Source organism: Mirounga angustirostris, unplaced genomic scaffold (genome assembly GCF_029215605.1).
Source record: "Mirounga angustirostris isolate CCGP_5_RB_7025 unplaced genomic scaffold, mMirAng1.0.hap1 SCAF_10, whole genome shotgun sequence".
Taxonomy (NCBI): domain Eukaryota; kingdom Metazoa; phylum Chordata; class Mammalia; order Carnivora; family Phocidae; genus Mirounga; species Mirounga angustirostris.
Genome location: NW_026991718.1, coordinates 94,178,803 through 94,202,151, shown reverse-complemented (window position 1 = coordinate 94,202,151; position 23,349 = coordinate 94,178,803). Strand labels below are relative to the sequence as shown.

Below are 23,349 nucleotides of genomic sequence, written 5' to 3'. Positions count from 1 at the left end.
CTATTTCTGAAGCTTCACAAATTTGTCTGGACTTGAAAGGCACTTATTAAACACCTACTTTCTATTGCTGTGAATTTCAATTTGCCAGCTTCATGGAGAATGTCAAAATTTGACACGTATGGGAAAACATATGAGAACCTCCAGACTCCAAAAGAAGTAGAACATGATTTCACTCCCTTGGTGGTAACTGGTTTCCAATATCCTTTGTCCCCTAACACATATTCTTGTCTCTGAGCCTTCGAGTATCACCTGTCAGAGACATCAGAACTGCCACAGATGCTTTTCTGGGTTGCCTTGACCTTGAAATATTTGTAGTTGAGGGTTGTGGAAGGCCGCATCATCACTTCCTATAAACTCCGCTGTATTGAGGACCCTCTTTGTCCAATCTCTGGTTTATCTATATAAGTTAGTATGCAATTAAATTACCTGCTGGCCCTTTATCAAATCTTGCCACCCCATTCCAGTAACCTTCACTTTCCCCAGGTCCTTATTTACTCTTGGGCCACATGGTTCCTTCAGGTTGCCTTAGTTCCATGGAGAACTTAATGTGGCTAATAGCAAGTTTTGGGGATCTTTAATGTGAATTTAGTTTCCTGTAAATTTCCTGCCACAGGTAACTGATATAGAATATATTCTGGATTTTGACTTCCATTAATGGTAGAATAGCTTCCAATGGTAGAGCATTGGATTAATGCTCCTGTAGGAACAATTATGGACTCTAGACAAAATAAAGAAAAACAATTGTTTAAAAACTCTGGAAAGTGAGTAAAACAAACAGAGACTGGAGGGAGTATGAAACTTGAAAGAAGAAAACCACACCTGTCTGCTTTTCCCCTGTGAAACTCCCTAGTGTTTGCGGTGCATGGGGGATAGAGCTGAAACAGAAAGCGGGGATCTTATTGGGCTGAGGTCTCTGAGATTGGAGTTTGGAGCTCCTGGAGAAGCTAGAAATTGGGGGGGGCATCCCAGAAAGGAAGTATTCACAGAGGAGAAGCCCTAACATGCATATAAATTCCCCTGAAGTCTTTGACTGACCCCTGCACTCATGTCCATGCTCAGGGGCACACTGAGCAGCAGGGGGAGACAACAGCTAAAAGGCTGGAATTGCATAGTAGGGATTTCAGGGCCATCTGCTCTGGAGAGACAAACTCTGGAGTTCAAGTCTCCAGTGTTTAAGGGGCTTGGTAAACAGCTCAGACTTCCCATTGAAATCCTGTGAGGATGACATCCCAAGATAAAGAGCATAATCAGAACAGACTTCTGTTAGAAAAAAGCCTAAAACCACCACCAGAGATGACCCTCCAGTAATTTAACTGCCTACTAGAACAAATTCAACACTGTTCCGAGGAAGACAACAGAATCCAGAGTCTCTTCAGTGCATCATCTGTAAAGTCAGATATACAATAAAGACTAGACATACATCAAGTAGATTCTAAATTATTTTGCTTTAATCTTGTCTGCTCTAAACTGTAACCAGCCTTGCTCTGCTAACTACAAGACAGTATGGTGACCTTCTTGAAGGATCTTTCTTGGTCCTACTCTTGGTCTAAACCCTTAAAAGCCTAGTTTGGAGGACAAAGTACATTGTGAAAGCAGAAGGTATTTAGTCTGTTTCATTCAAAATTATAATATGCCATCACTACAGCCAAAAAAAAAAAATGAAGAAAAATTGATACAGGAATTACTTTTAGTCTTGGATTAATTATAATCTTCTCATAATTTTCGTTCAGATGGAGCCATCATATTTGGAATGTAGACTTTAAATGCACAAACTTAGTGAGGCAACAAAAAAGCCCTGGTTTCAGACCTACCCTTAATAGAGTTTCAGATGTAATTAGATTCTTGAGTGTTTTGACCCAAAACTATAGGTACCTAATATTTAATATATGGCAACATAAAAAGGAAAATGATTTCCTCCAGGTAACATGTTAATTTTTCTTCCAAGGAGAAGCAGAGGTTGCCAAGTACTAAATGAGGAGTAAACACAGCTTGTATTTTGCCAGCTAAATTAGCCAGTAGTTTGTCTATTTATTTACATCTCTTCCTACAACTAACTCTGACTTTTTTTAGATATTTATTTCATTATTATAGACCAGATTTCAAACTACTATATTTTAAGTGTGTAACAACCTAATGCATCTGCTTGAATATATTTGATATCTTTGGGAGATTGTATTGAAATATTTTTAACCTCCCCCAAACTTTACATAGATGATACTCAAAAAGAGATGCACATCTAAGGAAATTATGGCAGTAATCACTATGACTAGGAGCAAGGAGTGCCAGTTATTCTTTCATTTTAGGACTTTGTCAGCAAAGCTTCAGTGAAGGGAAATAAGAAGCATACATGCCCCCATTCCCATTCCCATAACCAATGTGACAGCATTGTTAATAGATCAAGTTCCTCTCCCACACTGCACCGCATCTAAGACTCAGCCTAACAGTCAGTCATTACCACTCAACTGATGAACATGTGAGATGAGATCTATTTTCTATCTCTGAAACTGATGATTATGGAATATCATCAAAGGTGAAAGAGAAAAAACAGGTTTTGAAAGGGGAAAACAGAGGAAAAACTTTAACTGTGCTTCTCACCAAATCCTGTTATTACCTTTCCATCTGTAGACCAACAGAACACTAAACGTTACTTCTAGCTCTGAAATTTGATGGGTTAACACTTTTTTCAAAAAAAAAATCACTGATTTTGGAGTCTCCGGTCATTTAGCATGCACACTTCATCTCTGCTATAAAATAAACACACAAAGGATGAAAATTGTCAATTTATATTCTCATGGGGAGTTACTACATTCAAAAAGAACTGTTTTAATTGCATTTGTCTTAAGAAAGCTTTTTCATGCACCCTCATTCCTTCCAAGGGTGCTGAGGAGGAATGGCCATTTATTTTAACAATGTGCATCCCCTTAAGGAGCTATGTAGTTGGTTTCTGTGCACGTCAGTTTGTTGGTCTGAATTTCTCTGCATCAGTAAGCAGACATGAGAGCATGAGAGATGCAACACCTGGGTCAGACCCTAGTCCATCCATCTACACGTACTCTGACATTGGCACCAAGGGACATTTTGAAGAACAGAGCAGTCCATGAAGGGCATAAAGTTCTGAACACCATAGGACTATATGCCATAAATATTCCATTTCCTTTAATGAGAATTCATAATTGATACAGCCATGGTAATCCCACATGAGCAACAAATACAGGTTGTAGGCTCTTGCCCCTACAAATAGGCCTCCTGCTATGTGCTGCCATGTTTGTGGCCTGAGAACACTAAATTAGTCATGGGATCACTGTATTTTCTACAGTAGCTACTGGCTTGGAGACATGAGCAACACTGATTTCATAGCTTTTTATTACTGATAAAGAAGTATGTTTCCAGTTCATCAAATTACATTGCAGTGCCTTGCCAGGCCAAAAGTCTATGGTAACTAATGATTGGGGTTCTTTAGTTGCAAAGAATGTCTGTTCCCTTCCAGGAGAAAAGCTTGTGGGATGATTTTTTTAAATCTCCTGCCAATATGGATATGAGAAAAAGAGCTCTGAAGTGGAAATCAAGGAACTTCTCATGGGTGTGTTGGATCAACTTCAGCACCATCAAAAAGGGGCAGACAGTCTTCCATCCTGCATTCAGGAGTTAGGTGTTTCCATGCTGTTGTCAACAAAGCAGGATGCATCATTCCCCTATAAATGTATAGAAATAAGGCCACTGAAAACTGTTGCCATTATTGGGGGGGAATTTACATGAATATGGATGAGTTCTCTGCTGGAAAAATGAATCTTTGTTGAAATGGAGAGGTGCTGAAGTGCAAAATTCTTAGCTTCCCTTGTCTAAATATGGGTTCATCAGAAGGAGGCTCTGAGGCAGATTCAAGTACAGGTTTATTTGGGAGATGATCCAGATAGGGGAGTCAGGAAGTGAGACAGGGAAGGGAAGGCAGCCAATCAAAAGAGTGTTATAAAGCCAATTATCACAGTGAGCAACCAGAGCTTAACCTAGCTGAGGGTGCTAGCAAACAGTGCAGGACACACCTCAGAGTTATCTCACCCATGTGGTGAGAGAGCTGAGGTATTTATACACCCACCCTTTCATCAGACTTTGGTTGAGGGCTTCACCTGGGGGAAAGAGCAGTATTAATTCTCCAGCATATCTAGCCTGCAGTATCTGGGCAGAGAACCCCATCTCTGCTTTGGGGAAAGCCCTCGACAAACAGATGCAGGTGCTGGTAGTTGCTTAGCATAAAAGTGGTAGCATCCCAGGAATGTGGGCAGTGTCCCAAGACACTGATGTCTTGGGAAACACCCCTTATCCATATTTCTCCTTCTCTACTATTTAATAAAGTAAAAGGATTTATCATTTGATAATTACTTGCCTGATTCTAGGTACTACATGTTTTGTAAACATCATCACGATTAATCCTCATAATAATTACATAAACTGGTATTGTTTTCATCCTCCCATTTTGCACATTAAGAAATTAAGACTGAAAGAGGTTAAGGAATTTCCCCAAGGCCACAGAAATCTTAAGTGGTGAAGGAAGGCTTCAGGTCCAGGTCTTTAGGCTCTTACAAAACCCTGGCTGCCTGTGGTAAACAAATGTCACCACATAAGCGTTTGAAACAACTTCTCTCAGCAAATTTGATTGGTAGTATCTTTTTGATTGACAGCTTGATGGTCCCAAATTGAGGCTCTTGATTACCATGACCTATGGTTATATCCTCCTTCACAGAGATGCTGTTTATGGTCTCATTTCCATGCACACATCGACCCATTTGAATCCAGACTTTGTTTCTGGCTTTCAAAGGGAAGAAGTTGTGCCCTTCAAGGGGAAAAAAAAAAAGGTCAGTTAGCCCTTTCTGATACAGGAGACTCAACATGCTAGAAAGTCAGACCCCGATCATGATCTCAGGTTCTCCACTACCATCTGTGTGAATTTGGGCTCATGATTTGTCTTTTTTGGGTCTTGGTTTACTTATCTGTAAACTGAAGATAAAGATTCCTATCATAGAAACCATGACAAAGTGAAAAACATATTTACAGACTCAATAAAGATTAGTTCCATCCTTAAATATTGGGATGATTGCAGAGAGAGCTGAATGTTCCCTGGCCTCCAACCTACGCTTTGGTCCACTCAATTGGTGACTCATCAGTGACCAGGATGGTGCATCCTTTGCCTTTCTGTAACTAGGGTTGAGTGGGGAACCCGGCGTGTGTGAAGGGCTGAGTAACTCTGTGTTTAGTTGCAAATGATTGATTTGTTAATACATTTTCCAATGTTGTTGAGACACAGATTCCAAAGACGACCTCCCAGCAGCCTGCAGTTCTCTGGGACATCCTGTACTCTCCCATTGCCATATATGTCCCACCCACCCTCCACCCCCTCACTTCTGTGGCTTGCTGAACCTCACTGAGCGTAAGAGGAGGGTACCGAAATGTCTCTGAAACTTCTCCAGAGACTAAATATTTAGAGAGTTAAGTTGAGAATATATCCATTTTCACACAGATCCCTTTGTGGATAATTTTGTTCAGGGGCCTTCAGTTATGACATATGTGTTCATTTAATCAACAAACACTCTTAATTAAGTGACTTTTCTGTGCTGGGCACCTCACTAGGCACTGGGAATGCAGAGAAGAGAAGGATAAATTCCTTCCAACCTTAATTGTCCTCCACTAGTCCATTGGAGAAGACAAAAGAAACCAAAAATTGATTAGGCAAGAATGTCTCATCATGTGCAGAATGCTGAGCACCATATTAGCTCTCGCATTACTCAGTGTGGACTTGGCTACACTGGGTAACAAACAGCCCCAAATCTCTGTGGCTAAGAAAAGAAACATGTTATTTTTTACTCATGCTACATGTATAAAATGTGCATGTCAGAGGGGTGGGATTCTGATATCAGTTGCACAGGGAATCAAGCTGATGGAAGATTCATCCTGACGTATGTTTCCGTGAATATTTAGACAAGAAAATGCAAAGCGATGAATCAGACACTAGCTATTAAAGCCTGCCCAGAAGTGTGACATATGTCATTTCCTCCCATTTCATTGACCAAAGCAAGCTGCATGGCCCCATCTACCCTTAAAGGGAACCTAGAAGTGTGTTCCTTCCAGGTCTCCAGAACAAGGAGAAATAGGTTATTTTTTAACAGCCCAAATAGCCACTCCCAGTTGCTGGGAGTTCTACTGAACTTTTTCTCCCAAAGCCATTTCTTAGTTAATAATTCTGTCTTGTGTTTTAACAAAAACCATCCCCTGGAAGAAAGTCCCTCTAAGTTTGTTCACACTTGTCTTCATGTGATATTTATTTTTCTCTTTCATGGACCCTGGCCCAGTGGGTGCTGGCCACAGAGAGAAAAATGCAGGGTTCCTGTCTGCAGGGAGTTCACAGTGTGGGAATCAAAGGTGACTGTAGTTGGGTTGGAAAACCACTTGTTGGGTACTTGTATAGGACAAGGGCACCACAGAAAGACTCTGGAAGACTCCATGGGAGGCTGAGTACTACCACAGCTGGCTGATGGTGTTCTTCCAGTGTTAAAGCCAGGGGAAGAGGGAGCAGCAGGCTTTATGGGATGGAGCACCCAGATGGATGAAAGTGTCTAATGCAGAAGCATAAAGTCACCCATCATGCATGGGAGAAGTTGGGCAGTGTCAGCCCTAAATTCTTGGAGCGACTCCCAAGAGGCCAGTCGATAAGATGCTCAAGGTATTTTCTTATGAAAAGTCCCCTGGGAACACTCTTGCACTGTTGGTGGGAATGCAAGTTGGTACAGCCACTTTGGAAAACTGTGGAGGTTCCTCAAAAAATAAAAAATAGAGCTACCCTATGACCCAGCAATTGCACTCCTGGGTATTTACCCCAAAGACATAGATGTAGTGAAAAGAAGGGCCATATGCACCCCAATGTTCATAGCAGCAATGCCCACAATAGCCAAACTGTAGAAAGAGCTAAGATGCCCTTCAGCAGACGAATGGATAAAGAAGATGCGGTCCATATATACAATGGAATATTATTCAGCCATCAGAAAGGATGAATACCCAACTTTCACATCAACATGGATGGGACTGGAGGAGATTATGCTAAGTGAAATAAGTCAAGCAGAGAAAGTCAATCATCATAGGTTTCACTTATTTGTGGAACATAAGGAATAGCATGGAGGACATTAGGAGAAGGAAGGGAAAAATGAAGGGGGGGAAATCGGAGGGGGAGATGAACCATGAGGGACTATGGACTCTGAGAAACAAACTGAGGGTTTTAGAGGGGAGGGGAGTGGGGGAATGGGTTAGCCTGGTGATGGGTATTAAGGAGGGCGCATATTGCATGGAGCACTGGGTGTTATACACAAACAATGGATCATGGAACACTACATCAAAAACTAATAATGTACTGTATGGTGACTAACATAACATAATAAAAAAAAAAAAAAAGAAAAGTCCCCTGGGATGAAAGGCCAGTGTTCTGATGGTTGTAGCAGCCTAGATTCCTTTTGCTCTAATGTGTTAAGGTAGCTAAATTTTTGGGTCTTCATCTTGGGTGGCTCCATGTGATCAACATGAGATCAGTGTGTCTGTAGATGCCATGAATGTCCCTGCTACATTTTTTTTTCCCCAAACGAAACAGAAAATACTCTCATTCCCTTGCAAACCTCCATTTGGACTCATCAAACTCAGGCCTCAGGAAAGCAGCCAGGAGAAGCAGGACGGCAGAGTGCTGTTGCCTTGGTAAGGGGAATCCACTCCGTTCAGGGCTCTGTGGTTTCTATGGGAACAGCACTGCTTGCCTTTGCTGGCTCCCCGGAGCTGGCGAGATGTACTAAAAGGAAAATTGGGGGAGAGAAAGATAGGAGCAGAAAGAGACTTTGAGGATTTTGAAGGTATTTGGGGGAACCCTTCACTGGATGTGTAGCTGTTCCCAGCACACCACATAGGCCATTTAGCTCCAATGCAACCTGAACAGGGGAAGCATGTACCTAGAGGCACATGCCTTCATGCAGCCCCCTCGGACTAAACACCATCCTGGAGAAACAGATGCCAGCGCAAAGCAGGTGGGAATTGGCAGTAGGAGGATTTCGACTCCAAGACTAGAAAAGAATGTGTCCTTGTCCCCAGGCCGGACCAGCATCCCATTGTTGTTATAATTATGAAGACTCACGATAGGTGGCCCAGGAAGATGGTGGGAGGCATTTTACATGCTTTGCCTGCCCTCTTCCCAGCCGCCCTGCAAAGCTGGCATTCACACACCCATTTTACAGATGAAGGAGATGGGGATGTGAGAGAGGAAAGGATAACCTGTGAGTTATATAGGTGGTATAGGAGGGATCTGAACCCAGACCTGATTCTCCATGCTGGGCCCTTATGCAAAATCTAACCAACAGCCCAAGGGCAATGTCAGGTTCCCAAAGGTGGGTAACCATCCACCTCCCAACTTGACCAAAAAATGCCCCTGGTTCTTTGGATTTGGGTGTGAGGAAGCACACCAAATGGAAGGCACCTGGGATGACATTGGCACTGCTATTAGCTCTGCAGGAGGCTCTAGCAGCCTTACCTTGTTTTGTAGACGAGGAAACTGAGGCCAAGGAGCACTGGGAAGAGGCTTCTAGTCCAGTGTGCCACCCTGCATCTGTACACTCTTGTCTTGGCCAGCTGTAGCTGTTCTGAAACACCATTTCTCAGGTGTGTTTGGGGCCTCAGGGTCTGTGCCCACTAGGTAGGGAGTTTGCTCAGCCTCAAGGAAGCAAGCTCGCTGCTGCTGGCAGCCCTTTTCTTGACCAGTTGGGCCAGATGGACAAGATGGGCATATTCCATTCCCAGTCAGTGTCCAGGACCTGCTTCCTTTAGCATTCTTCATCCTGCTGACACTTATTAAACACCTGCTGTGTGCACTAACTGTACTCTGAGCTTAGACTGGAGGGAGCAATGAAGAAGAATTGCAGGCCATTTTTCAGATGGCCAACAGTTATGCAGATGGTTTCTTGAAGCATCTGTGACCCTGTCTCGGGCCTTCTCTGGTCCCATGAACACACTGACTTGACCAGTGCAGAGCTGACAAGTGTTAAGGGCCAGCCCTGAAGGGTTTAGGACAGCCTTCAACAGTGATGGATGAGCATGTGTGGACAGCATTGAGGCATATTCTACACCATCTCTCAGAGGGGCCTCAGCAAGTTTGAACCTACTGTCTTAGCCCCTTTCCTGATCTGTCTCCCTCCTCCCCTGTAGTGGGATCACTTCCCAAATAAACTGCTAGCATTCAGATCTCTGTCTCAAGGTCTGCTCTTGAGGGACTCAGCCTCAAACATAGGCATGTGGAACCTCTGAAGGAAGGCTTACTGCATGGAAGGCAAGAGAAGAGGGCCTCCAGCTCAAGTTTTAAAAATCTTTTCTTGTGACTTTCGTCGAAAGACGATAAATCCATAGGAGGAAAATAAAATCTATGTATTCTTCTTTGTAAATTGTGCATTAGCTCTTTGAAATTATTGTTATAATTTCATCACCAGCCCATTACATGTTTTCACAGAGGACCTATAATGAATAACTAGCCAGAGTGGGATCCATGTCAGAAGCTTCCTGGGGAGTACTGAACCTGGTCATTCTTTCCACATTGCTGTGAACCACCAAATAAGAACTTTGTTGTTATTCTTGAAGCAGACTGATTTGAGAACACTTAACTGCCTCTCCTCTGCCTTTCCCTCCCCACCCCGCCCCCCATCACACCCACCCCTTATCTCAGCCACTGACCCGCCAGGTTCAGTTTCATGAGGAAGTTTGCCAGTGGCCTGTTTGGCCAGGACTTCGGTCAGTGCCTCAGCCCTTCCTGAGCCAGCACTTGGCTCTGTGGGTCCCACCTCATCCAAGGGCATAGCCTCCAGCACGGTCTTCTCCAAGAGCTTCTGCCAGGTTCCAGGGTTGGCTGGCCATCAAGACTTCTGCCAAGACCCTTCCCCAACCAAAACATGAAGCCTAGTGGGTCCATTTATTCATGGTCATCACACTCATCCACTTGGCTATTTGTTGAGTGCCAGGGGGATTTAAAATCAAAATGCCTGGATTCAGAACATAATGTATCACTTACTAACATGGTACCCTTGATCGAATCATTACACTGTGGGGGCCCTGGGTTACCTCACAGATGAAGCAGCAGAGAAACGGGGAGGATGGAGCCGACACGAGAGTGGACACCTTGCAGATGCAGACTGGTGGGACTGCAGTGCATGGCCTTCACTCCCTTCACACGCTGCCCTCAGCCCCATTTTTGTTCAAAACCACATTACTCCTCATCTAGGAAGCCTGAGGGGCAGGAAGTAAAGAAGTAGCTGGCTTTAACATGTCAGTGACAGATCATACCTCAGCTCCCGCTTCTGTACCCACCTCTACTCCTCATTGATGATAAGTAGTCCCAATGCATGATGCTTTGTGTGGCACCCATCACAGGGTGGCTTTGGTTTCTCGAGAGTGATGGCTGTTGTGATCCATACATTAACTTAGCATACTAGTCCCATCTCAGATTCTCTGGGGGTAGGAGGGCAATAGGATGGTCACATTCATACCATGAACGGGCCAGTGCAGAAAAGCACCATGGCAGCTACACAGAGAAATAGGGGGAAAAAAAAAAAAAACAGCGTACCTTTTCCCTCTGGTATGTGGGGGCAGAATGTAGATCTGATTAGATCCTCTACTTGGAGGAAATCCCAAGAAGGAAGAGGCCACCTAGCAGAGTAAGATTGCAACTAGATGCCAGGAGCTGGGATAACAGCAGTAAGGGGCATTACCAGGCCTGCATCTGCTGCATGGGTGGCCCTGCTCTGCAACTTTCCAGCTGTGGATCCTCGAGTATGGAATCGAATCCTCTGTCCCTTGGGTTCCTTGTCTACAAAATGTGAATAATAGCCTTCTGTGAGGACAGAAATGGATAGTGGGTGTAAAGGGCAAGGCACAGTGCCTACCAGGAGCAGATGCTCAGTGAACGTGTCATCTGCCCACCAGAGCCTTCATCTCAGCCAATCTCGGCCCATCACCAGCCAGCCCATCCCAAGCCCCACCTCCCCAGGGCACCAAAATGTCTATATAGTACAAAGGGAACATCAGAAAGGAGAAGTCACAAAGATGTGGATGGTGGTGGTTGTTTTTTCAGAACCAAGGATTGGGACAGAAGATCTGGGCAAGTTCAGGTGAACATGGGGACCAGTCAGTGCTGGAAGGTCTCCAGCCACCCTGCAGGGCCTTTCCTCTCCTTATCTTTGCTCCACTCCCCACCACGAGGGTGGCCCACGGACACCATCAATGTCCTGGGTTTGGGAAGTGGACAGAAAGGGACATTTCTGATCCATACTGAGCAACTTGGGGAGGGCAGGGAAATGTGAGAGCCATGGGATGGTTATTCGGACTAAAATTTATTCAGGTGAATTCAAAGAGAAGTTCAAAGGAGGAAGTGTGAGAAAGCATCTTCTAAGAGTGTACTACAACCTGTGTGCACAAGGAGAGCCAGGTGTGGAAGGAAGGACAGGCAGGAATTGACAGGGGCCTGCAAAGGCCAGGTCTCTCCAGGTCCAGCCTATCTGGGCACTATTGGCAGCAGGGAAGTTTCAGGGAGGAGGAAGTCAAAGGATTTCTCATCAGGGAGGCTGGAGGGCTTCCACTAGCTCTGCTCACTGGACAAGAGCACACCAGCCAGAAGCATTAGGCCCATAGAAGGAAGATGGTAGAACAGAGACACCTCAGGAAAGTGGCTGGAATCCTTGCAGTGCCCAGGGCCTGAGGGATAAACTTCAAGCTTGTTCTGTGAACCCTGTCCCCTCCTGGTAATTTCTAGACTGTCATTTGATCTTCAAAGTGAAATCCTCCAGGCTGGCCCTCATTTTTCCCATCCATTGATCAAGAGGACTCAGTGCAGCCTGTTTGGAACAGCTTTAGCTTGGAAAGCCACTTGGGGGGGTGGATCATGACCTCCTTGTCTTTCCATATCTCCGCTACTTTATCACATAAAGGATAGGACAAAACTAGCAAGTGTGATCACACTTGTGACATGCACAAGTGATCCATGCTTAATATGCTGGATGTACCCTCTGGCCTCACCACCACCGCCATGGCTCTGGCGAAGACTTGACTTGCACGAAGTCTTTATCTGGTGTTGCCCTGGAAGCAGAGAGCAGAACTTTCTCAAGGAGTAACCAAAGCCTTGTGTCTTGGACAAACCCCCTTGCCAACAAGCTGTAAACCAGAGACGTGTTTTATGCACTCTCCCCCGGTCTGCAGCAAGACTGGGACCCAGGCGTCCTGAGTGGTCACCCACTCACTCATCTTTGACTCTCCTCCTTCCCTGGTCTCCTCCCCTTCCTCACTTACAGTGTGTCTAGGAGTCACCTACAAATAAACTATGTACCCCCAAATCCTTGGCTGAGGGTCTGCTTTGGGGGAAACCAAAGCAAGACACGTGGTAAGCAGGTGTCATCTTGTACATCCTCCCCATCGACTGGTGATAGTTGTCCCACCTGTGCACTGGAGAAGGACGAAGAGCTTGTGAAGCTCTGAGAGAAAGGCTGCTTTCATCAGCTGGCCTCATTTGCTGAAGACGGGGCCAAGGGCAAAGAAGTGTGCACAGCTTCCCACGGAGCCTGGTCTGATGCATCTTCCAGAGAGGAGAGCCATGGGTCCCACAGGAGGCTTCATGAAGGCCCTGGCCATGAAGCTGATGGGATTTTATGAGCAGAAGGGAGAGAAGATCATTTGGAGTGGGGGATATCCTGGGCTGATGGTATAATCTGTGCAGATAAAGATATAAAAAGAAAGCAAATGCAAGGTGTGCTCAAGGAATGGCAAATTATCCTGTTCTGGCGAGAATATGTGAGCACACACAACAATGCTGACCGTCAAATTTCCAGCAGTGAGAGCATGGCCTGGCACACAGTAACTGCTCAGTTAGTAACTGAGTGAATGAGCAGGTGCGAAGTATAAAAGGGCGGGAGAAGAGTAGAAAGTTCTAGTGGGGAACAGCCAGAAACAGCTTGGCACTGCCAGTGTACAGACGAGGCTTTCATCTCCTAGGAGGGAAGGTTTGGAAGTAGGGAGGGGGCACGAGCAGCTCTGTGCTTGATAGTCCAGGTCAGCGGTGGCAAATGTGGGTCAAATTCGAAAAGGGAATGAAAGAGCAGTGAAGGTGTTGCACCAGGCCCAAGACCCCAAGCCAAGGCAGTCCTGGTGGGAAAGGAGGGATAGTTTAAAGCAGGGACCTTAACCCTCTGTGTGCCATGGGCCCCCTTGGTAATGCAGGGAAGCCTACAGACCTCTGCTCAGAAAACCAATTTTTTTTATTCTTATGTTAATCCCCATACATTACATCATCAGTTTTAGATGTAGTGTTCCATGATTCATTGTTTGTGCATAACACCCAGTGCTCCATGCAGAATGTGCCCTCCTCAGTACCCATTACCAGGCTAACCCATCCTCCCACCCCTCTCCCCTCTAGAACCCTCAGTTTGTTTTTCAGAGTCCATCGTCTCTCATGGTTCATCTACCCCTCCGATTTCCCCCCTTCATTCTTCCCCTTCTGCTACCTTCTTCTCCTTCTCCTTCTTCTCCTTCTTCTCCTTCTTCTTCTCCTTCTTCTTCTTCTTCTTCTTCTTCTTCTTCTTCTTCTTCTTCTTCTTCTTCTTCTTCTTCTTCTTCTTCTTTTTCTTTTTCTTAACATATATTGCATTATTTGTTTCAGAGGTACAGATCTGAGATTCAACAGTCTTGCACATTCACAGCGCTTACCAGAGCACATACCCTCCCCAGTGTCTATCACCCAGTCACCCCATCCCTCCTACCCCACCCCCGACTCCAGCAACCCTCAGTTTGTTTCCTGCGATTAAGAATTCCTCATATCAGTGAGGTCATATGACACATGTCTTTCTCTGTTTGACTTATTTCGCTCAACATAATACCCTCCAGTTCCATCCACGTCGTTGCAAATGGCAAGATCGCATTCCTTTTGATGGTTGCCTAATATTCCATTGTATATATATATATCACTTCTTCTTTATCCATTCATCTGTCAATAGACATCTTGACTCTTTCCACAGTTTGGCTATTGTGGACATTGCTGCTATAAACATCGGGGTGCACGTACCCTTTCAGATCCCTACATTTGTATCTTTGGGGTAAATACCCAGTAGTGTAATTGCTGGATCATATAGTAGCTCTATTTTCAACTTTTTGAGGAACCTCCATACTGTTTTCCAGAGTGGTTGCACCAGCTTGCATTCCCACCAACAGTGTAGGAGGGTTCCCTTTCTCCACATCCCTGCCAACATCTGTCCTTTCCTGACTTGTTAATTTTAGCCATTCTGACTGGTGTGAGGTGGTATCTCATTGAGGTTTTGATTTGGATTTCCCTGATGCCGAGCGATATTGAGCACTTTTTCATGTGTCTGTTGGCCATTTGGATGTCTTCTTTGGAAAAATGTCTGTTCATGTCTTCTGCCCATTTCTTGATTGGATTATTTGTTCTTTGGGTGTTGAGTTTGATGAGTTCTTTATAGATTTTGGATACTAGCCCTTTATCTGATATGTCATTTGCAAATATCTTCTCCCATTCTGTTGGTTGTCTTTTGGTTTTGTTGACTGTTTCCTTTGCTGTGCAAAAGCTTTTTATCTTGATGAAGTCCCAATAGTTCATTTTTGCCCTTGCTTCCCTAGCCTTTGGTGATGTTTCTAGGAAGAAGTTGCTGCGGCTGAGGTCGAAGAGGTTGCTGCCTGTGTTCTCCTTTAGGATTTGGATGGACTCCTGTCTCACATTGAGGTCTTTCAACCATTTGGAGTCTATTTTTGTGTGTGGTGTAAGGAAATGGTCCAGTTTCATCCTTCTGCATGTGGCTATCCAATTTTCCCAACACCATTTGTTGAAGAGACTGTCTTTTTTCCATTGGACATTCTTTCCTGCTTTGTCGAAGATGAGTTGAGCATAGAGTTGAGGGTCCATTTCTGGGCTCTCCATTCTGTTCCATTGATCTATGTGTCTGTTTTTGTGCCAGTACCATACTCTCTTGATGATGACAGATTTGTAATAGAGCTGGAAGTCTGGAATTGTGATGCCGCCAGCTTTCCTTTTCTTTTTCAACATTCCTCTGGCTATGCAGGGTCTTTTCTGGTTCCATACAAATTTTAGGATTATTTGTTCCATTTCTTTGAAAAAAGTGGATGGTATTTTGATGGGGATTGCATTGAATGTGTAGATTGCTCTAGGTAGCATTGACATCTTCACAATATTTGTTCTTCCAATCCATGAGCATGGAACGTTTTTCCATTTTTTTGTGTCTTCCTCAATTTCTTTCATGAGTATTTTATAGTTTTCTAAGTATAGATCCTTTGTCTCTTTGGTTAAATTTATTCGTAGGTATCTTATGGTTTGGGGTGCAATTGTAAATGGGATCGACTCCTTAATTTCTCTTTCTTCTGTCTTGTTGTTGGTGTAGAGGAATGCCACTGATTTCTGTGCATTGATTTTATATCCTGCCACTTGACTGAATTCCTGTATGAGTTCTTGCAGTTTTGGGGTGGAGTCTTTGGGGTTTTCCACATAAAGTATCATATCATCTGCAAAGAGTGAGAGTTTGACTTCTTCTTTGCTGATTTGGATGCCTTTGATTTCTTTTTGTTGTCTGATTGCTGTGGCTAGGACTTCCAATACTATGTTGAATAGCAGTGGTGATAGTGGACATCCCTGCCGCGTTCCTGACCTTAGGGGGAAAGCTCTCAGTTTTTCCCCATTGAGAATGATATTTGCTGTAGGTTTTTCATAGATGGCTTTTATGATATTGACGTATGTACCCTCTATGTCTATACTCTGAAGAGTTTTGATCAAGAAAGGATGCTGTACTTTGTCAAAAGCTTTTTCTGCATCTATTGAGAGGATCATATGATTCTTGTTCTTTCTTTTGTTAATGTATTGTAGCACGTTGATTGATTTGCGGATGTTCAACCAACCTTGCAGCCCAGGGATAAATCCCACTTGGTCGTGGTGAATAATCCTTTTAATGTACTGTTGGATCCTATTGGCTAGTATTTTGGTGAGAATTTTTGCATCCATGTTCATCAGGGATATTGGTCTGTAATTCTCCTTTTTGATGGGGTCTTTGTCTGGTTTGGGGATCAAGGTAATGGTGGTCTCATAAAATGAGTTTGGAAGTTTTCCTTCCATTTCTATTTTATGGAACAGTTTCAGAAGAATGGGTATTAATTCTTCTTGAATGTTTGGTAGAATTCCCCTGGGAAGCCATCTGGCCTTGGGCTTTTGTTTTTTGGGAGATTTTTGATGACTGCTTCAATTTCCTTAGTGGTTATAAGTCTGTTCAGGTTTTCTATTTCTTCCTGGTTCAGTTTTGGTAGTTGATACATCTCTAGGAATGCATCCATCTCTTCCAGGTTATCTAATTTTCTGGCATAGAGTTGCTCATAATATGTTCTTATAATTGTTTGTGTTTTCTAATTTTCTGGCATAGAGTTGCTCATAATATGTTCTTATAATTGTTTGTATTTCTTTGGTGTTGGTTGTGATCTCTCCTCTTTCATTCATGATTTTGTTGACTTGGGTCATTTCTCTTTTCTTTTTGATAAGTCTAGCCAGGGGGTTATCAATCTTGTTAATTCTTTCAAAGAACCAGCTCCTAGTTTCGTTGATCTGTTCTACTGTTCTTTTAGTTTCTATTTCATTGATTTCTGCTCTGATCTTTATTATTTCTCTTCTCCTGCTGGGTTTAGGCTTTATTTGCTGTTCTTTCTCCAGCTCCTTTAGGTGTAGGGTTAGGTTGTGTACTTGAGACCTTTCTTGTTTCTTGAGAAAGGCTTGTATTGCTATATACTTTCCTCTTAGGACTGCCTTTGCTGCATCCCAAAGACTTTGAACAGTTATGTTTTCATTTTCATTGTTTTCCATGTATTTTTTAAATTCTTCTTTAATTTCCTGGTTGACCCATTCATTCCTCAGTAGGATGCTCTTTAGCCTCCATGTATTTGAGTTCTTTCCAACTTTCCTCTTGTGATTGAGTTCTAGTTTCAAAGCATTGTGGTCTGAAAATAGGCAGGGAATGATCCCAATCTTTTGGTACTGGTTGAGACCTGATTTATGACCTAGGATGTGATCTATTCTGGAGAATGTTCCATGGGCACTAGAGAATAATGTGTATTCCATTGCTTTGGGATGGAATGTTCTGAATATGTCTGTGAAGTCCATTTGGTCCGGTGTGTCATTTAAAGTCTTTATTTCCTTGTTGATTTTTTGCTTAGACGATCTGTCCATTTCAGTGAGGGGGGTATTAAAGTCCCGCACTATTATTGTATTGTTGTTGATGTGTTTCTTTGCTTTTGTTATTAATTGCCTTATATAATTGGCTGCTCCCATGTTAGGCGCATAGATATTTACAATTGTTAGATCTTCTTGTTGGATAGATCCTTTAAGTAGGATATAATGTCCTTCCTCATCTCTTATTACAGTCTTTGGTTTAAAATCTAATTTGTCTGATATAAGGATTGCCACCCCAGCTTTCTTTTGGTGTCCATTAGCATGGTAAATGGTTTTCCACCCCCTCACTTTCAATCTCGGGGTGTCTTTGGTTCTAAAATGAGTCTCTTGCAGACAGCATATCGATGGGTCTTGTTTTTTAATCCAGTCTGATAGCCTGTGTCTTTTGATTGGGGCATTTAGCGCATTCACATTCAGGGTAACTATTGAAAGATAGGAATTTAGTGCCATTGTATTGCCTTAAGGTGACTGTTACTGTATATTGTCTGTGTTCCTTTCTGGTCTATGTTGCTTTTAGGGTCTCTCTTTGCTTAGAGGACCTCTTTCAAGATTTCTTTTAGGGCTGGTTTTGTGTTTGCAAATTCCTTTAATTTTTGTTTGTCCTGGAAGCTTGTTATCTCTCCTTCTATTTTCAATGACAGCCTAGCTGGATATAGTATTCTTGGCTGCATATTTTTCTCATTTAGTGCTCTGAATATATCATGCCAGTCCTTTCCGGCCTGCCAGGTCTCTGTGGATAGGTCTGTTGCCAGTCTAATGTTTCTACCATTGTAGGTTACATATCTCTTCTCCCGAGCTGCTTTCAGGATTTTCTCTTTGTCTATGAGACTCGTAAGTTTTACTATTAGATGTCGGGGTGTTGACCTATTTTTATTGATTTTGAGAGGGGTTCTCTGTGCTTCCTGGATTTTGATGCCTGTTTCCTTCCCCAAATTAGGGAAGTTCTCTGCTGTAATTTGCTCCATTATACCTTCTGCCCCTCTCTCTCTTTCTTCTTCTTCTGGGATCCCAATTATTCTAATGTTGTTTCGTCTTATGGTATCGCTTATCTCTCGAATTCTGCCCTCGTGATCCAGTAGTTGTTTATCTCTCTTTTTCTCAGCTCTTTATTTTCCATCATTTGGTCTTCTATATCACTGATTCTCTCTTCTGCCTCATTTATCCTAGCAGTTAGCGCCCCCATATTTGATTGCACCTCATTAATAGCCTTTCTGACTTCTACTTGGTTAGATTTTAGTTCTTTTACTTCTCCAGAAAGGGTTTCTCTAATAACTTCCATATTTTTTTCAAGCCCAGCTAGTATCTTTAAAGTGATGATTCTGAACTCTAGATCTGACATTGTACTAATGTCCGTATTGAGTAGGTCCCTGGCCGTCGGTACCACCTCTTGTTCTTTTTGTTGAGGTGATTTTTTCCATCTTGTCATTTTGTGCAGAGGAGAATAGATTAATGAGAGAACAAAATGCTAGCAGAGTAACAACGTCCCCAGAAAATATACTCTAAACAAATCAGAAACGACCTGAGTAGTGGGAAAAGAAAGGGAAAGAGAGAAAAAAGAAAAGAAAAAGATAAAGATAAAAACAAACAAAACAAAACAACAACAACAACAAAAATCAGAATGTGATCAAATATGATCAGGCTGGTATATAGATCAGTGCCACACACTACATTTTGGGTGTATTTTGGTCTGTTAGAAGAAAGTGCCTCCCAAAATTTTAAAGAAAGAAAAACTTATATATGCACAAAAATAAGGGTTGATATCATGAAGGGATGGAATATGACTGTAAAGATGGAAATTATAAAAAATTTTATAAAAGGAGTTGATAAGTTGTTTGAAAAAGAAAGAAGAGGATTTAAAAAAAGAAAAAAGAAAAAAGAAAAAAAAGGGAGAGAATGTGATCAGGCACGGGAGTAGAAAAAACCATATACTAGAGATATAGGGTACATTTTGATCTGTTAGAAGAAACTATCTCAAAATTTTAAAGAGAGAACAACTTATATATATATATGCCAAAAATACGGGTAACTACTATGAAGGGATAGAATATGACTCTAAAAATGAAAAATAAAAATGTTTTTTTAAAAAAGGGATTGATAAGATGTTGGTTGAAAAAAGGAAAAAGAAAAATTCAAAAAAAAAAAAAAGAAAAGAAAAAAGTTAAAAAAAAAATTAACTTTGAAAGACTAAAGAATCATTGTAAAAAAGCCATGAATTCTATGTGCAGTTTTCCCCTAGCGCTGGAGTTCTGCCGTTCTCATTGATCGGTAAACTTGGTCTTGGCTGGCTGTTCTCGCTGATCTTCTGGGGGAGGGGCCTGTTGTCGTGGTTTCCAAATGTCTTTACCAGAGGCGGAATTGCCCCGCCCTTGCCCGGTCCAGGCTAAGTAATCTGCTCGGGTTTGCTCTCTGGAGCTTTTGTTCCCTGCGAGCTTTCCATACAGCTTTGGAGGCGGAGAGTGAAAATAGCGGCCTCCCAATCTCCGCCCCAGAGGAGCTGAGAACTCGTGGCCCCGCTCCTCATTGAGCCCCCAGAGAAAAGCCGTCAGTCACTCCCGTCTCCCCAGTCTCCGGCCACACTCCTTGCTCACCCGGCCTGTGACCGCGCGTTTCTATCTCTGGCACCCGACCCCGGGTGGAGTCTCCAAACCCAGCAGATCCCTGTGGTGCACTCCCGCACGGCTCCTCCCAGGGAAGGAAGGTGAGTCTGCCGGGATCTGCCGCTTGTTGGGTCCCTGCTGGAGGAGCAGGGGCCCGACTGTGCCGCAGATCATGGTTTATGGCAACCCCAAGCTGAGAGCCCGGGCCTGGGCTCCGCCTCTGCAGCTGGCTTCCCTGCTCCATTACCTGGGAGCTCTGCCACACTCAGGCACCCCTGGTCTTTCTGTGACCCCGAGGGTCCTGAGACCACACTGTCCTGGAGCGTTCCACCCCCCGCTTAGCCACCAGAGTGATGTCCCTCAGTGGAGCAGATTTCTAAAAGTTCCGATTTTGTGCTCCGCGGCTCTATCACTTGCCAGAAGCGGCTGACGGAAGCCCCTCCCCCGCTGTCTATCCTCCCGAATATCACCTCGGATTCACTTCTCCGCACGTCCTACCTTCCAGAAAGTGGTCGCTTTTCTGTTCAGAGAGTTGTTGCTATTCTTTTCTTCGATCTTCTGTTGAGTTTGTAGGTGTTCAGAATAGTTTGATCCCTATCCAGCTGAATTCCTGAGAGGAGACGAAATCCAGGTCTCCTACTCCTCCACCATCTTGCTCGGCCCCCCCCAGAAAACCATTTTTCAATGCATGTGATCAACTCTATAAGCTTATAGAAGGAAAATGATCATATTGAAATGAAGTTGTTAGAGTATTAGAAAATAAACTTGCATCAAGTTGGTTCATGTAGTTCCTCATGAACACTTTAAATCACAAGGGGTGATCTAAAAACCTACCAAATTTTGCAGCAGTGAATGAGAGCTGCTGTGAGCATATAGTGTAATGTATCATGAAAACTTATCTGTTGGGGGCCAAGTCCCCAGTGCCTCTCACACTCCTGAGGTTTGTCACCTACCTTCTTATCTGAAGGAAACACTAAATTCCAGGTAGAGATGTGTGAATGTAAAGATGTAATTTTTTCTCATCTAAGTTCATGGATTCTGCATTAAAACAAGGACTGGCACGACCGTCCCAGTCCTCCAGCACTGAAACTATTGTCCTCTGTTCTGAGCTGGTTTTCTCTCTCCATTTTTCAGCCCTGCACGAATTCCCCAATGACATCTTCACCAATGAGGATCGAAGACAGGGGGCGGTGGTTCTCCATGTGCTCTGCGTAAGTACCCCTTTGGGGGCTCTGCCTGGAGGGTCCTGAGGGGAGGCCTGGCCGGTGGTGGGTGGGCATATTGAGGTGCACACCTGGCGTGGGTCCTCTGAGCCCCGTGGAGGACAGTCTCTAAACGCACCCTCTGTAGGAGGCTGCAGGTTCGTAAGCTGGAAGATAACGACATATTCTTGATATCAGAGTCTAAACCATGGGCTCCAAGCTCAACCGGACTTGCTCTCTACTATTTAACCTTACTCTCTCTCCTCCAGTGCCACCCTCTTGGGGAACCCTTTCCTAACCAGCCTCTCTAAAATGCCATCGTCTTTCCCCATCCTGGACTTTGTTTTTCTCCATACCACTGATCACTATCTGACATAGTATGCCATCATTATTTGTTTCTTGCCCATCAACCTCACTCACACGCAAGCCCAGGAGAATTGGGACTTGGCTTGCACGTGGCTTCTTTCCCAGACCTGTTTCTGGCATGCAGTAGCGACAAAATATTTGTGAAATTAACGGATTGCCACTGACACAGCATCTGACATAGAGTAGGTGAGCAAGAAACATTTGCTCTGGTTCCTAATGTCCACCACTGCCCTAGCGCTTCCTCAGCAGATCCAGGGGATGGGAGGCCTTCAGTTTTCCTTGTCCCCACTTGGAGAGCATGGGGAGGGTGTGTGCGTGAAAATACATCTAAGGAGTGGCTGCAGAATCAGAAAGATGCAGGCCAAATTCTGGACTAGGTACGTCACTGGGCTTTCCCATCTCTATGGTATTCACTCTCTTCCAGAATGCTCTTAATTCCATTTTGGTTATTTATTGCAGTGAAACAAATTCTCCAAATTTAGTGACATACCCAGTGACCACTCTCCATTACTCACGGGTTCTGAGCGTCGGGAGTTCAGAAAGGGCAGGGAGGGAATGCTGTGCCATAGGACCTCAGCCTGGGAGGGGACAGTTCAGGTGGCCGGCAGTGACCCCAGCAGCAGGGCTAAAGTCCCTGGTGCCAGAGAATCCCCCGCCCAAGAGCGTTTCTCCAGCATCGCATCTGGTGTCCGGGCTGTGGTAACCAAAGCACCAGCTCGGCTGGGACTGTTGGCCAGAGTGCCTCCATGGGGCCTCTCCATCATGGCCCCATGCCACAGCCCAGCACTTGGAAAGGGACATTAGGTGAACAATCCACCAGATAGTATTACAGTCACAAACCCACAATGACTCAAGGGCAGGGGACAAAGACCTTCCTTTTCAGTGCACACGCTGGGCTCTGGAGTTGGACGGGGCATGGGTTTGGAACCAGGACTGCTGTCCTTTTTTTGTGTGTGGCTTCTGACAGATGTTTAGCCTCCCTGGACCCAAAGCTGCCCTAAGCCTGATTCCCCTTGCGTGAAAGCAGTCAGCTCTTCAGGTCTTTCCCCACTTGCCCCAACTGCCCAGAACCCTCCCCTTGAAGAAAAGGCATGAGAAGTCTTTTTTTAGCAAAGACATTCTCTAAAAACACCAGATAAGGTAGACCCTTTGCCATCCTCCCTGCCCTTTAGGAGAGTCACAGGTGCAGAGCGATTAATATGGATGCCAGCTGCCACCTTTGGCACCGAGGAGCCTCCCCTGTCTCCAGGCTGAGGAGACCCAGTCCCTGAGCTGGAGCCAGAATTCCCCTGCAGCCATTAGCACCCGCATGCTTTGATGGCCGAGACAGGAGATTTCCACTCTCAGCACAAACAGCACGAGCTTCCATCCTTCCAAGGTGATGTGGTGGCCTGTGGCTGGCCGGGACCTTGTCCCCACCTTCCCTGGTAGATCCTCTGAATCCAACTGAAGGCAGAGCAGGGTGCATTTGCCTTGCACTTCATGAGCCAAGAGTAGCCATAAGGCCTCTGGTCTCCGTGATAATACAGTTCTCAGGGGGTACATGTAGGCAAAGCAGGACAAAAACAGATAAATCCCCCTTAGACACTCCCTTGCAAGAGTGGATGCAAGCCTGCAAGTTAGCACTTTGTCGTCACTAGTATTTAATACCACAGTTAGCTCCTGTCCTGGACCTTGCATCCTAAAAATCACAGGGGCAAGGAGTCCAGGGGCCACAGTGAGCATCCACCCCTTTAAGACCATACTCTTGGCAACTCTCTGCTCAGAGGGCCTGTGCTTGCTGCTACAGCCTCAGCTCTGCACCTTGGAGGGAAGAGACTCTGGCAGAGAAGCTTGAACCTGCTTCCTGGGGCACCCACACACATGCAAGGGGTGCAGGGTGGAGCCGGTCTCCAGTGAAGAG

The 23,349-nt window shown here is 44.4% G+C and overlaps 1 protein-coding gene across 2 annotated transcripts in view; it reads left to right on the top strand.

Moving 5' to 3' along the window:
* SLC24A3 (solute carrier family 24 member 3) overlaps window positions 1-23,349 on the top strand; it is a 495,689-nt gene that overhangs the window by 281,999 nt on the left and 190,341 nt on the right. For both annotated transcript variants that reach the window (XM_045885360.3, XM_064572768.1), the window contains exon 3: window positions 21,013-21,089. In XM_045885360.3, the coding sequence (XP_045741316.2) occupies window positions 21,013-21,089 (77 nt within the window). The remainder of the gene's footprint in view (window positions 1-21,012; window positions 21,090-23,349) is intronic.